General features: G+C 34.3%; 1 protein-coding gene across 1 annotated transcript; it reads right to left on the bottom strand.

Annotated features, from left to right (window-relative positions):
• Window positions 1-11,027: 11,027 nt before the first annotated feature.
• LOC119192520 lies at window positions 11,028-14,854 on the bottom strand. Its single transcript, XM_037446336.1, is given in 4 exon segments — window positions 11,028-11,290; window positions 13,366-13,515; window positions 14,609-14,637; window positions 14,640-14,854. Coding segments are annotated over 4 exon segments (354 nt in total). The 5' UTR covers window positions 14,692-14,854; the 3' UTR covers window positions 11,028-11,167.
• Between the last annotated feature and the right edge of the window lie 252 nt (window positions 14,855-15,106).

A 15,106-nucleotide genomic window follows, 5' to 3' on the forward strand; every position in this document is an offset into this window, starting at 1 on the left:
ATTAGTCATTTCTTCCCTTTTAATGCATGTTCTGCCTATCATAACATTTATTTCTCATAAGTATTTTTTGTCTTTGAAGCTCTTTTTGTTGACTTATGTTTTAACACACATATTATTTTTCGGTTTACTTACTCAAGGGCTTATAATACCCGAATGTCCTACTAATTTAATATATTATTTTAACTGTCATCTGATTTAAGAGCAACTGTTCTTGGAGCTAACATGCAGTATCTTGAAACAGTTCATTCTCATAAACACATTTCTCCCTTGAGAAATCATTAGATTATTTTTAAGGATTAAAACTTGTTTGTCCCCTTGGTCCAAGTTAATATCCTCTTTATTTAATGTCACTTGTTGTATTTGTCTTTTTGAGGTCCAATGTACTCCTGTTAAGTATTCTACATAATAAGTCTTATTTGTCTTTGTGGCTAGTTCATGCTAACGAGATCCTACGCCTATACTAATTTTAATTATGTTGGCTTTTGCACATTGCCCTTGCATGTCATAGAAGCCATCACTCATACTAATAATATTTTCATATTATTCTTATTAATTTGCTTAACAACTTACAAAATACAATTAATTTTGTAATTATAAATATATTTTGTTTCCTTAGTGCTGTCAGTAATACGGAGTCATTGATATTACTGATCCAAGCCAACTATGCTCTAACGTCTTATCCATCCTACTTATTACTTTTACAATACACTCGACTTTTGGTATTAGTTTCCCTTTTGAAAGTCCTATGGACTTTCAAGATCGTAAGAAACTATTAATTTTTTAATTGAAAAAGATGCTTAATAATTTTGTTCAAACTCTCTGGAAAAATGGCGTATTGTATTCTTGCACACTCTTCAGGTCCGGCAAACATGGACAACACCTGACTGTCCTGTTGTTGTTGGCACTATGGTCTTAGTTGGGCAAGAAAACGTGCCACCTTTATCGTGGCCTTTAGGGGTTATAACTGAGGTTTTCCGGGAAAAGATAATATTGTTCGCGTAGCTTTGGTAAAACGAGATTTAGCTTCTTTAAAACGACCAATCGTAAAGTTATACCCAAAACCAACGAAATAAGTGAAATATTATTAAAACAATTTTTTACTCTTACTTATTTCTATTCTATACGTCATGATATTTTGTTTATAACCCGGGTCGAAATGACTCATTTAAGTTGTCTGATTCAGTCATAAATACGTAACGAATTTAGTCGCTATTCTATAATTCTCTGTTAACTCTTTACAACTGGCTTGGTTTTCTTTTTCTTTCTTTGAAAGTTCTAAGAACTTCCAAGGCCGGGGAGTATGGTTGAGCCGCTTGGTGTCTCCTCAACATCAGCTAAGGCAAGGGTGCGGTTTGCGTAAAATTATTCATCCGACCTTTGTAGCTTAGTTAGAGATGCCGCCTCTTTGGTTGAATACTGGCCGTTATGCTCCGTTTGTTCGAAACGGGCATACGACTGTCATATTTAATTCATATATTCATGAAAATTTCTTCACGTCAAAAACATCTTTTACATTTTCCTGCAATCAATCCTAATTCCCTCTTAATTTTTCTCCCTTTACCTCAACGATCCTCGCACCTCATCCTGCCGCATCACCCGTGGACGGCAACCGGAGCATCGCCTAGTATCCCGGACCTCCTTTGCGGTGTGCGCCTCCTGACTGTGGCTGCAAGATCGGTGAGTAATTTTTGCGCAGTATTACCTGGTAGCCCTTGCTCTCCTCCCTTGAGGGGACATCGTAGGTAGTACCTGCTCGGCCTTGCATTTCCTTGGCCCATTTTCAATTTTCTTTTTCTCGTTGGTTGGGCTATTTACACGCCCAACCACTAGCAATCGCCAGTTACCAAATTTCTACCACTTTAAATTATGCAGGTTTACGTGTCTGCAACCAGAGACGAAATGGCATCTGTAATTGGTTCCAAAGGCAATGCCATTTTGAAACTATCTGTATTTTTGTCTGTAGTGCGTCGTGACAATAGCTAATTATTATTTCCAAGACCAATTTTTTAAAATAAAAGAAATTTAAAGTATCGCATTATTTTTACCATAGCAACAACATACCTAATCTGTTTAATATACAATTGCAGGTAAGTTTTAATTTTTTTTGCTTATTTTTATATTTTCACAAAATTTAGCCACAAGTTCCCATACAAAAAAATCAATGACCGAATATTCTAGTGCTATAGGCTATATATCATCACGCTATACCCAATAGGAGCGGAGCAGTAATGGATAATCTCAGGAACTACCGGTACAAACTGAAAAAATATTTTTGCCTTGGATAGCCCTGTGTTCGTGGAGTGCTATAGGCTATATATCATCACGCTATACCCAATAGGAGCGGAGCAGTAATGGCTAATCTCAGGAACTACCGGTCCAAACTGAAAAATCTTTTTGCCTTGGATAGCCCTTTGTTCGTGGAGTGCTATAGGCTATATATCATCACGCTATACTCAATAGGAGCGGAGCAGTAATGGCTAATCTCAGGAACTACCGGTCCAAACTGAAAAATTCTTTTTGCGTTGGATAGCCCTTTGTTCGTGGAGTGCTATAAGCTATATATCATCACGCTATACCCAATAAGAGCGAAGCAGTAATGGCTAATCTCAGGAACTACCGATTCGAACTGAAAAAATCTTTTTGTGTTGAATAGCCCTTTGTTTTGGAGTGCTCTAAGTTATATATCATCACGCTATGACCAATAAGAGCGGAGCAGTAATGGCGAATCTCAGGAACTACCAGTTTGAACTGAAAAATTCGTTTTGTATTGGATAGCCCTTTATTTGTGGAGTGCTATAGGCTGTATATCATCACGCTATGACCAATAGGAGCGGAGCAGTAATGGAACATGTTGCAAAAACGGGGACAATTTATTAGTTTTGAGAGCTTCCGTTGCGTGCGCTGCGTAAAGGGTTAAAGTTATGCAACAATGATTATGACGGGATTGTTCCCCTTAAAAGTTCTAAAAATATATTATAAAACAAAGTCCCCGCTGCATCTGTCTGCCTGAACGTGTTAAACTCAAAAACTACCCAACGTATTCAGATGAAATTTGGTATGGAGACAGTTTGAGACCCTGGGAAGAACATAGGCTCCCGGGAAACTACTACTTTTATAACGGAAAACTTTAGCCTGAAAAACTTTATAACGCGGGCGGAGCCGCGGGCAAAAGCTAGTAAGAATATAAAAGTGGTATATAAAAATGGTCTCGTTAGTGGAATTGTGAAATAAAGAATGCAATATTCAGTTCCATGACCACGCTGTTGCAGAATTATAAAAAAAGGTTTTAAGACATTCTTATCCTTATTAATAAAAAAATCAGATACAGGGCAACTAGACATTATCTTATCGAAAGAACCTGTCAATTTCCTGGAATTAAAAATTACATTACGGAACGGAAATTATCAAGAGGAACCTCGAGTGCACCAGTTGCCCTTTCGCCTCACACTTTGCGGATAAAAACATAAGTTCATGTATCCTCGTTATATAAACTTTGGGGAGACCGGGGCAAGGTATATTGAGAGTGACGCAAATAGTATATTAAACAACGACGTGCCAATATTCTCAATAAATAACCTTTGAATTTGGTACCATAGTCAAAGAGTCTGCCGTAATTTTTATTTACATCACAAATAGGTAGATATATACCACAAAGCCGACGCAAATTAAATTTTGCTGGCCTGCCTTAAAGAAAAATATTGTATCTCGTGCACGAACGGGAACTGAACAAATATTTGCAGTTCTTAGCCTTTGAAATTAAAAAGTAAACCTTTATTGCTTTTGTAGAACAGTAAAGGTATGCTTATAATTTGGACTAATTTTATGTTAAATACTTTACAATATTCTGGTCTATAAATTGAATCGAAGTTTACGGATTACCGAGAATCTTTATTGAATCTTTTCCTTTTCTTTGTAACATCATCGATTTCATACTACAAAGGCTGGAAAAGTATTTCACCTTTTTTTGTATGCTTATAGATTTGTCTTTGTTTTCCCGTCACGCGAAAGCTGGTACGCCTAGATAGCCGAGAACAATGGCTGCAACCTGGACTATGTTTTATCTTATTCACAAGCCTAAAACTGAATAAAAATAACAAAACCTTTGTCTGCACAAAGTTCGCAATTTTTTTTAATGCAATTTTTGTCTGCCGTTAATAGGCTCGTAGAAAACGCTGGCAAGCGACGGCGCTGTTATAAATAAAAATACTTGAGAATAAATATTTCTCTTTTCCAAAAAGAGGATATATCAATCAAACCTATTCATTATATAAGTATTTTTATAATAACCAGAGTTCCAATTTTAAATATATCTTAGTTTTCGTGAGCCCATTACGAAAAAACTCAGACCGTACAAATAGGCATTTTTACTTAGTGTAATCGAAATCCTTAAAGGAGATCGTACGAACACCTGTAACCTAATTTTAGCTAAGTTGATGTATTGTATAAAGGATATTGAACATTATCGCTTTTCCGAGATCATCCCCTGTTCCATGGTAATTTATTTTGGTATTAGAATTTCTCCGATAAACTCTATAACGCACCGATGTATATCATCTATTTAAAATGTGATAAATATGATAATTATATGTGTTACATATTATGTAGACGAATTTTTAAGCTTCCTGTGTCTTCTTTCTAGATTATCTTAAGCGGATAATCCTATAAAGTATTTAAATACATGCTTCTTATTTTGAAATTATACATGAAATATTTTTTATCTCTATAATATAAAAATTTATCGCTGAATGTCTTGCTAAGCGCAAATCTCGAGAGAAGCTGAACCGATTTCGCTAACTCTTTTTTATAATATTCCTTGAAGTACGAGGATGGTTCTTACGGAGAGAAAAATTTTAAAATTATGTTCCCATACAAAAGATTCGTAATAATACTTAAAAGTCAATTTGAACTTTAATACCAAAGCATAAAGTTTAAGTGTTAGTGGAGGGGAACTGACCCGGTCTCCCGAATAGCAGAATAACTATTAAAAAAAAAAGAATCGACTGTCAGGCGGTACGAAGTTCGCCAGGTCAGCTCGTTATCTATAAAAATACTAACAATATTTAACTATTTAAGAAAATATCGCCTCCTCCAAATAAACTTTATATTTTGTACTAAACGTAATAAACCTGGAAATAATCTGGAAAAATGACCTTCCCACTTCAAGACTATGATTTATGACTAGCATTAGTTGCAATATTACACGTCCCGGCTCCCGGCATGATTTAACGTCCTGCAGGCGCAACTACGTTGCAACAGTCAAGCGGCAAGGTTGAAGTCATTAATCCAAACATAACTGTTTGCTTTGCCTTTTCCGGGGTAGGCGGAGATGTAACAAGTCAAAATTTTGCCAGCTTTATTAGGTCCCATGTAATATCCACCATTAAGGTAAAAGCTCACGCTTTTTGTATCAAGCTGGAATAACTACGCTTTAGACATTTAAGATCATAATAGAAAAATAACATTACATACTATCTCGGATAAAAGTTGGTAGAGCCGAGTTATAAATGTGTTTGACGAAATAAACTGGCCGGCTTGGTTGGGACAGTAGTACTATATCACAGAAAATTAATGTGAGCTGACGGCTTGCTGATTGCTAAATTTATGGAAATTAGGATATATTTTGCTGGTGATAGAATATATCTTGTATCCGCTTGGATAACGACCACTGTACACAAGGTATTAAAACCCGTCATATTAGGTGTCGCGTTCCGGGATGAGCTTGTGTTTATTTGGTTCAAAAGGTCGACATAATTGGGTCGACTGGCGAGGAATAATCATCTCTCATCATTCAACACACTAATATAAATATAATATAACTGTACCCCATTCTGCTTACTAATAGGTGCAGTGGGATCAGCTCGTATAAAAAATAAATCACAGTACCCCCTCTCTTTCTAATCCCTGTTCATCTGCATTAAAACTCGCAACGCATTCACAATTCCTCTGATAATGAGAGTGAATTTGGATAATAGAGACGGTGATCACATAATATTTTTGATGCCCCAGTATTGACTCGAGCCTAATATACAGCCATAATATACCCGATTTACAGTCCAAATTCACGATTATCCTCAATAAAACAATAAGATGGAATTATTAAAGACTGTATTTCGTACCGCCATGGTGGTATTGTTGATCGAAGCTCCGTGGACAATAATATAGCAATTATAGTAGAGTACAAAACTAATATAAACACGGTCACAAAGGAATTTACGATAAAGCATTATATAGGATAGAAAGCGTGAATGAAAAGTGGTTCTAAATAAAGACTACTTCAGTCGGTGAGCATCGAAGGTCCCTAGGGACGAAGGAATTCGATTTGATGTAAATTTAATACCTCGCGGCATTGAGATAGTGCTTCTTGTAGTTTCTTTTTATCGCCAATTGGGACTCGAGGACTTAGAGCAAGATACTCTACGCTTGTGGGGTATGAAATAATTAAATTACCTAGTCTTGCCATAAATATTGTAATAAAGAAAAAAGAAAATTGTTAACTGCAAATAACATTTATTACTTTTACAGTGTGTCAGTTTAATACATAAATATAAAACAATTAAAAATATAAAAAGCTTATTCGAAGTGGTCTCCATTGGCTGCAATACAGTCCTTTAAACGATGAGGCCAGTTATCAATAGAAGCACGCACTCTTTCCATGGGAAAATTCTTCACTGCCAATCGTATAGATTGTTTTAGGGACTCCAAATTATCATGGCGTTTAGAGCAAGCTGTACTCTCTAAAACTGACCACAAATCATAATCCAGCGGATTAAGATCGGGACTAGACGACGGCCAGTCTTCAGCTCTGATGAAGTCCGAAACGTTCGATTCCAACCAAGACTGCGTGGACCGAGCTTTATGACCCGGCGCCGAGTCTTGCTGGAAGGACCATACTTGGTTATTGAACATGGTGATGTTAAGGGGCTTAACTACCTTCTCAAGAATGGTATCTTGATACACTTGTGCCGATGTTTTGATACCTTTTTCACAAAAATATGGCTCAGTCACTCCTTCATAGCTAACACCCCACCAAACCATCACTGAAGTCGGATAATGTCCACGTTGCACTCTGTCGACTAATTGGGAAGCTTCCTTAGAGCTTTGAGCATAAATACGGTCATTTTGTTTGTTAAAATGTTGCTCAATTGTAAAATTTTCTCATCCGTAAACAAAATTTTTCTGTGACCTCCCTTTGCGTACCGCTTCAGTAGTTGTTTCGATTTTACCACCCTATTCTTCTTTAAATTATCAGTTAAGAAATGGCCAGTGCGTCTCTTATAGGCTGCAAGTCCTAAGTCATCTTTTAAAATACGCGACATGGTTCTAGGTGCTATCTTCATTTCCCGAGATAAAATCTTTTGCTTTCGGACAGGATTTCTTCGAATTCTTTCCCTTACTGCTTTGACCACCTTTTTCGTACGAACACTACGTGGACGGCCAGATCTTTTCTGTCACAAACAGAGGAGGTCTCATTGTACCTATTAATAGCCCGGTACACAAACATTTTACTAATACCAAGTGTATGGAGAGTTTTAAAAATTGCATTTGGCTCCATACCTACTTTGTGTAATGCTATCACAGCGATTCGGTTCTCTTTATCACCCCACACCATTTTAATATCGCAAAATATTTTACAATGTATTGGCGCCAAAATGAGAAAACACAATGAACAATCGTATAAAAATGACAGATTCGAAATTCAAATGTAATATTTTTTTATAATTAAGTGTAACAGTATTTATGGCCAGACTAAGTATATTGAAGGTATGCATACATTTTAAATTCGTAATATTTGTGATTTTTAAATGCTCAGCACCGATTCTTATATCAAAGCCATAATTAAATATACTATCTAAATATCGTAAGTGCGTTGTTTTTTTTGCTGTCTGCAACAAAAGATGTACGAAACGAAACACTGCTGGTATTATGTAATTTCTAAAGATCAATCATCAATCGAGTTGATTTATTTATCAGTTCAGAAAAAAATGCTTTAGTACATTGAGCTACTTATGTATTATAATTAAATGGCAAATGAGTTTCATCCTTCAACAAAAACAGAGTTTTGAGGAACAAAGGTTTCGATTACAAAATAAAATACCAAACATGTGATGAAAAAATTTATAATATTAATACTTATTCGGAACAAAAAATTACTCACTTATACACACACACTTATGACTCGACGTGTAGTTATTAAAATTGTTTAACGCAAGTAAGTTAAATTTCGTTTTAAAGTTTTATGGTTTATAAAATTTTCTCTATGAGTACATACTTAATTGTAATTATTGCTGTCCCTTCAGTGGCAGTCATTATTGATTTAAAAAAAATTATAAACGCGACATTGCCACAGTACTTAATAAAGTTATGTGCAATAATTGCAATTTGTAAAAAAATATTCTTTGTCATTTCTTGCTGGTATTATTTCGACAGCAACTTTATCCCTTTGAGTGGGTGTAAATTCCGATACTAGCTAAATCAGAAAAGTTACACAAAATGTATTTAGATTCGACAAGAGAATCAAACCTAGAACCTTTCAATACTTTGCCGGTAGTCTAACGCGATATTTTTTTTAAACATCATAATAGCGCAATAAATAACATAATAAGGTTTTTTTTTTATATTTTTATGGTATAGTAAAAAATAAATAAATGTCGATAAGGTCGAATATCGCGCGCAGCAGCCACAGGCAGTGCGGGAGCCGCGAACACGAGCTACGATCCTACGTCTACGTTATCGTTACGTAACAAACACTTCAATGCAATTTCGTGCATTACATCTAAACAACTACATTAATCTGGTAATAAATAAAATATACAATTACCTTGTTCATTCCATTTCCCATTTTGAGGTGTTTGTACATTAAATACCAAATATACTAAAATTATTGTTCTCATAACAACACAATTTATTCACAACATTATAAACATGTTTATTCATCAACAACAGTACATCACAATTCGACTGTCAAACTGTCAACATAAGCGCGTCACTATGACTACATTGTTGACGCCGGTGCGCCACGCGATATCGATGTTGCCATCATGACATGTTATAAAACTGTATAATGTGATAATCGAGATCTGCACTGCGGGTATTTCGTTTGAATAATACAACAGTCTTGTGTTTTTGTTAAGAGTTTGTGTTATCGATTAAGTTTGGTTTGGAGTGAGGTCGAGGTGTCAGTTGAAGCGCTGTGTTTTGAGCGTGAGTAAAACACGTGTGGCACACTCGGCCCGCGGCGCTCACTGCCGTACCGGGCTGCCGGCAGCCAGCGTCACTACGTCTCTAAATCCTATAGGGCGGCACTATATTATATCGACATTATTGTATCGATACTTCTTTTTATATTTTTTGTCTTAATTGGGTATGATACAATCGTTTTTATTTTAAGATGCTACTACAAATGCATCCTTGTTAATACGTCTGTAGTAGATCTCATTAATTTAAATATTTAACCCTTACAGGTATTAAAAACAAAAGCACAAAGAGCTTCGACATTGATAAGTCTTATATTTACTTTAACATTATAATAGTCAATAACATTATTATTGAATAATTAAATAAAATGACATAATTTTAACAAACGTAAAGTATATAATTGTTATACACACAATTGTATAATACGTAACTAATTATTATAATACATTCAAGTAAAATTAACAGTTGTTAACGCATTCTATACCTTAGCATAAGTAAGCACTAAGCAATGTGAGTAGATAGAGTAGTACGATATCCTTGTCCCTTAACGACTCGTTAGCTGTGGACCTTAGATTCTTTTAATAGCGGTGGCAATGGAACAAAAAGGATAAGGCCACACAAAGGACGCTCCCCATAATTAGCTTAAATAATTTATCTTGAAAAATATATCACGAAAGGTCTTGATCACTTACGAAGTTATGTAAAACCTCAGAGGTAAGACTGATAAATACGTTTAAACAATTATTGTGCTCATCAAAAACCTGAAATAATGTTTGTGTATATAGTCTTGTACACGTATCTTAGAACCATTAACACATTTCTTCTCTTTAACAATGATAAGGTTCCAAGCTGGAACCTAATAGGGTAAGCGTGTATTTTATATTTAAATAATATTCCACCGACCTTTGTACGGCTGGCTAACACAATAATTAAATAAAACTAATTTTAATTTATAATTTACTTAAGGTGGTAGCTCAAGGTCCATTTTCATACATTTTGTTTCGGCTTTAATCTGGGTAACTAAACAAGTATTGGCAAGTAAAGAATTTAAATTCACGTCTAGTTAGTGATTAGTTCTCGCAGTTGAAAGAAAAATGTAAAAATAATTAATAATCATGGATATTTCTGCCTTTAAAATTTCGTCATATTAAATTTTAAAGGCCAAAATATCCATGATTATTACAACAACTGCAACTATCACTAACTAGACGTAATTAGATCCAGATAAAGCCGAAACAAAATATATAATGGACCTTAATACAAAGAATCAAGATTATGCAGTTTATAATGCATCTATAATTACTTATATCATGATAAATATGTGACATTTCATTAACATACGAAAAAAGTGTATTACGCTGAACACACATTGGACGGGGAATTACGAAAATAAAAAAATATATTACTAATCTAAAGGCGTTATAGATTAAGAAAATCCTGAAGATTCTACTAACATAATTGAAAATATAGTATATCTGAACTTTATTTTGCTATATTGGACATTAATGTATAACTCCAGAATGGCCTACTTTATAAGCAGTTTATTATCTTGGTCCCAGAAATTAAAGAAAATGTCTTAACATTTATGATTTACATTCTTTTGTCATTTACCCTATTAAAACAAGTAGATAATATGTACTCTTTTGTACTTATTGATATACTGAATACTTTGTTTGTAATGTTATTAAAACTAAAATACTGTGAACCATTGGGTTTTATGGAATATGTCAATACATTATTTGAAAATGTTTACAATGCTTTCTAGTTTATATTAATTTCTGTAATTTTTTATTTAGTTATATAATATCACACATTAATTGTATTGCTAATTATTTTAAATACAATTAGAGGTGCGCACCTTCAAATATCTCAACATTTCTTTTATACTTCGCAACATTTACTTACTTATTCCTAAAGCTATTCTTCCACGTAACATCTCAGTTAATCCGGGTAAAACAATGTGCTCGGTATTTTATTGCGTTTTATGTTTGTTTCGCGGCCTGGCAACTAGGCCAAGACCTGCGATGATAAGCATAGCGCCACACCACCAGCGTATCGTCGAAGTTTCTTCAAATAACGTGATGCCGATGATTCCCTGTGGCAGATGTTTATTAATGTAGAAATCTTAATAATAGAAATACGAAAGTTTGTGATGTTTGATAGAAGTAAACGCAAAACAGCTAAACGGATTGCTGAAGTTTTGCAACTGGGTACTATACTTAATACGTTATGTGCTGGATTAACATAAAACTTGTTTTCGTCCTAGGAAATTACACAATTGGATTTAATTACCAGTAAAAAGTTTGTCAGACGGATGGAGTCGCGAGCAATACCTAGTGTTATTCTAATTGAAAGCTAATTTTAATTAATATATCGCTCATCAAAAGGTGAGATGGGTACCTAGAAACTCGGCGAAGCGCGGGTGAACCGGTTGCGACTTTAACATAATCGGTCGAGAATAAAAGCGTTATACAAAAATATTGTATTTCAAATTAAATTATATGCGATAGTTATTATAATGTATAGTCCAAAAATTTTCAAAATAAAAATAATACGTTGGACAAATCATATCGTTAATCATTATTTGTGAGAAATTATGCAAAATCTAGACTCTAGGCTGATGTTCAGAAAAACCCAAATATTACTTTGCCCGAATCGGTATTCGAACCCAAGACCTCAAAACAGTGTCGTACTGCGCACGGAATAAAACTAAAACCCAGGCAGTCAAATTATATATCAAAGAAACATTACAGAAGACAAAATGTAAATTAAAGTGCTTTTCATGTTTAATATTTTCATTATACGATAAATATTATATTTGCGAGATTATTTTGACAGCAAACGCCATGTATTGATCTTTATCTAATACCTATCGATATAGATATCGCCCATAAAAAACGTAGTTTACGACTTTACAAGGCCATTGAAAGAATCAAATACGCATCCAAATATATCACTCACCATACGAAACTCTAATTTTACTTTTCATGTTGACTTATTATAGTACTAACTGGCTTTAAAGTGTACTTTCTAAGCATAATACATTTTCGATTTTCAAAGGAATTCCGACACTACATTTTCGGAAAAAGATAATGACAATTTTCGACGAACGAGAATCCGGGAAAATCTCGAGGATACAAAAGTGTATTACGTAAGTAAGACGTAAATACATCCGTCTAAATAATGCTCCTAGTATCGGGAACCCTTATTATGTAGTCACGAAATCCGGCCCTTTATCTACAGAGAAAACTTTAGTACTTATACAAAAAATCTTATAAGCTTTAAGTTCGAAAAGAGGTACAGGTCCAATCATTGCATCCCGAGATTTGCAGAGATTAATAATTCCTTATAAGTTTGTGATAGATGGGCGAGCGAATCATCGGTATCATAATATTCTTTTTGCGAAAAGCCATATTATCTTTGACTCGAAATACATTTTAACTATCTAAATTCTTATTCAACACTTCGTAAACATCCTAGTCGAACGAAACCATTTTAATTATAATAATATCAGCCTGGTATTTTTACTGTCCCACTGCTGGACATGGGCCTCCTCTTATTTAAATTATAATAATATCAGCCTGGTATTTTTACTGTCCAACTGCTGGACATGGGCCTCCCTCTTCTATAAAAAGAGGGGTTTGGGCTATAATTCAGCACGCTGGCCTAGTGCAGGTTTGCAGACTTCTCATGATACTTATCTTCGAAATTCTTATGAACAACTTTTCAGGTACCTCAGGTATTCACACGCTTTCTCACGTTGTTTTCCTATACTGTTAAGCAAGAGATAATTATCCAAGAATATACACAACATTTTATGCAAATGTCAAAAGTACGTACACCTACGTTTTGATCCCGCGAACATACGGCTCGACAGTACGCTCCACTCCCAACCAGGCTATTGTCATTTTCATCTTAAACAATACATATCTCGCTCCATATTACATCGTGTGTGTTACATACAGACATTTTTAATTTATTTGATCGAAAGAGGTATGGGGTTAAACTACTGATCAGATTCTGAAAACTCTTTCATTTATAGAATATAAAAATCGGTTGAATTAAGAATCTGTTCCTGTTTTTGATGTTAGTTAAAATTATCACTGAAATGAATTCCCTAGTTTGTGGCCGCATGCAAATTCTAGTACTTAATAAACAAACAAAACTCACAGATAAAACGTAACTAGAAGCTGCCGAAATGACCGTAGGTACGACGGAGTTCGGCGCTGCGTCTAGTGAACGCAGGTAGTGTCGACAACCCCACGTGTTTACTAACACCATGGTTACAAGCAGACCAGCCCATATCACGTAGCCATCGCCCTGTAAGTTCACTTGGTATGTAATACGGGTAAATGTATGAGACTTCGAATGGAAAACCGGACAAGTGCGAGTTTGGTCAACGAATATCACCTAAGTATATACATATATTATTCAAAAATGCATTTTTTAGGTATTGGGTATATTATAGTCTGATTAGGAAAATAAAACTGGTCAAGTCGTAAAATATGGATATCGTTTCCTTGTAGATAGTTACGACGTTAATTTTAAAACGATAAAGCTGGTTTTAGTATTCCTGGTCAGACTAAATCTGAATTCCTATTTATCCCAAATTCTCACCGCTGAAAACCACACCATTATACGGACAAGGTTTTACGAGTGTACTTAAAACCTATAAACTTTTTTGACTGCTGTACAGTAAGCAACACCACCCAAAAGCTCAAAAATTACAAAGCTCTGTATGACCCTGTAGTCCGGTCGTAGTTATGAAGCATTAAAAGTAACATAATGCTTTAAAAACATCTTAGTCGGTTAGCATACTGGATATAGTTGCTAATTCTTATTATAATCGAGCAACGTATGTAATTTGGCATGACTTTCAATAGGAAATGTTTAAAATTCATACATATTAGAATTAGTAAATCGCGTTAAAATACTTGTAAGTTTAAACTGTAACTTTCCGACTTTCCACATCCCTATTACCTTCCCATAAGCTCAATGCAAAGCAAATAAACTGCGAAGTTATAAAGAAAAGAGCTACCCGACTTCAAGTATAAGTACTAAATAAGTAAGTACTTACTAGTATCGGATCGAATCACTTAATATTATTACGTTAGTTGTGAATGGATTAACTATATGTATCGACTAATTTATTGAGTTTTGAGGGATACGCATTCAACACACAACTGAGAGGTAAGAATAAAAATCCCACATCTTTCTTTCATATAAAATAACTGTTATACTTTACGTATAAAGTATATAGTACCAGGCAATTGAAACAGATGGCGTGTTTAAAAAAAACAACAAAATATATTCTTATAGACATTTCTAAATTAGGATTTAAGAATAATATCTCATTTAATTGCTTGAAGCTATGAATTTTATTGTATTTGTGTTAGAGTAATTGTATACGTACAACAAGCGATGCACTGCCAGATAACTTTCAATAGTACTTCCTACTGATGCCCATATTCCAGCAAGAAAAGCCTCGATATACATATCACAGTTTGTTTTAGATTAACAGCAAGTCTTAATCTTTTAACTCATTACAGATTTGTATAGAAAACACGATTTCGATAACACTAAATAACCTAACGTGAAAATATGACATTTGTGTATAAACATTTCAATGCGTTTCGTTTTTCGCAAATTTTAAGGAAGGTGAAATAAAACTAAAATAAAATAATTTGTATTACTTTTAAAGTCAATTTGTAATCTTTAGAAAATAAATCAATACATACGAAATAACTATGTATGTACCTGTTTCTAAATTTAAATCTGTGGCAGTAATTCCAATTTCAAATAAAAGTATTGCTAGATTATATAATGAGTACAAAAACTGTACAAAAGACGCAAGCGTATGGCTATACTGCCATAAAATATAAAATATAATTAATCAATGCTTCGATTATTA

This window comes from Manduca sexta, unplaced genomic scaffold, assembly GCF_014839805.1.
Source record: "Manduca sexta isolate Smith_Timp_Sample1 unplaced genomic scaffold, JHU_Msex_v1.0 HiC_scaffold_287, whole genome shotgun sequence".
Classification (NCBI taxonomy): domain Eukaryota; kingdom Metazoa; phylum Arthropoda; class Insecta; order Lepidoptera; family Sphingidae; genus Manduca; species Manduca sexta.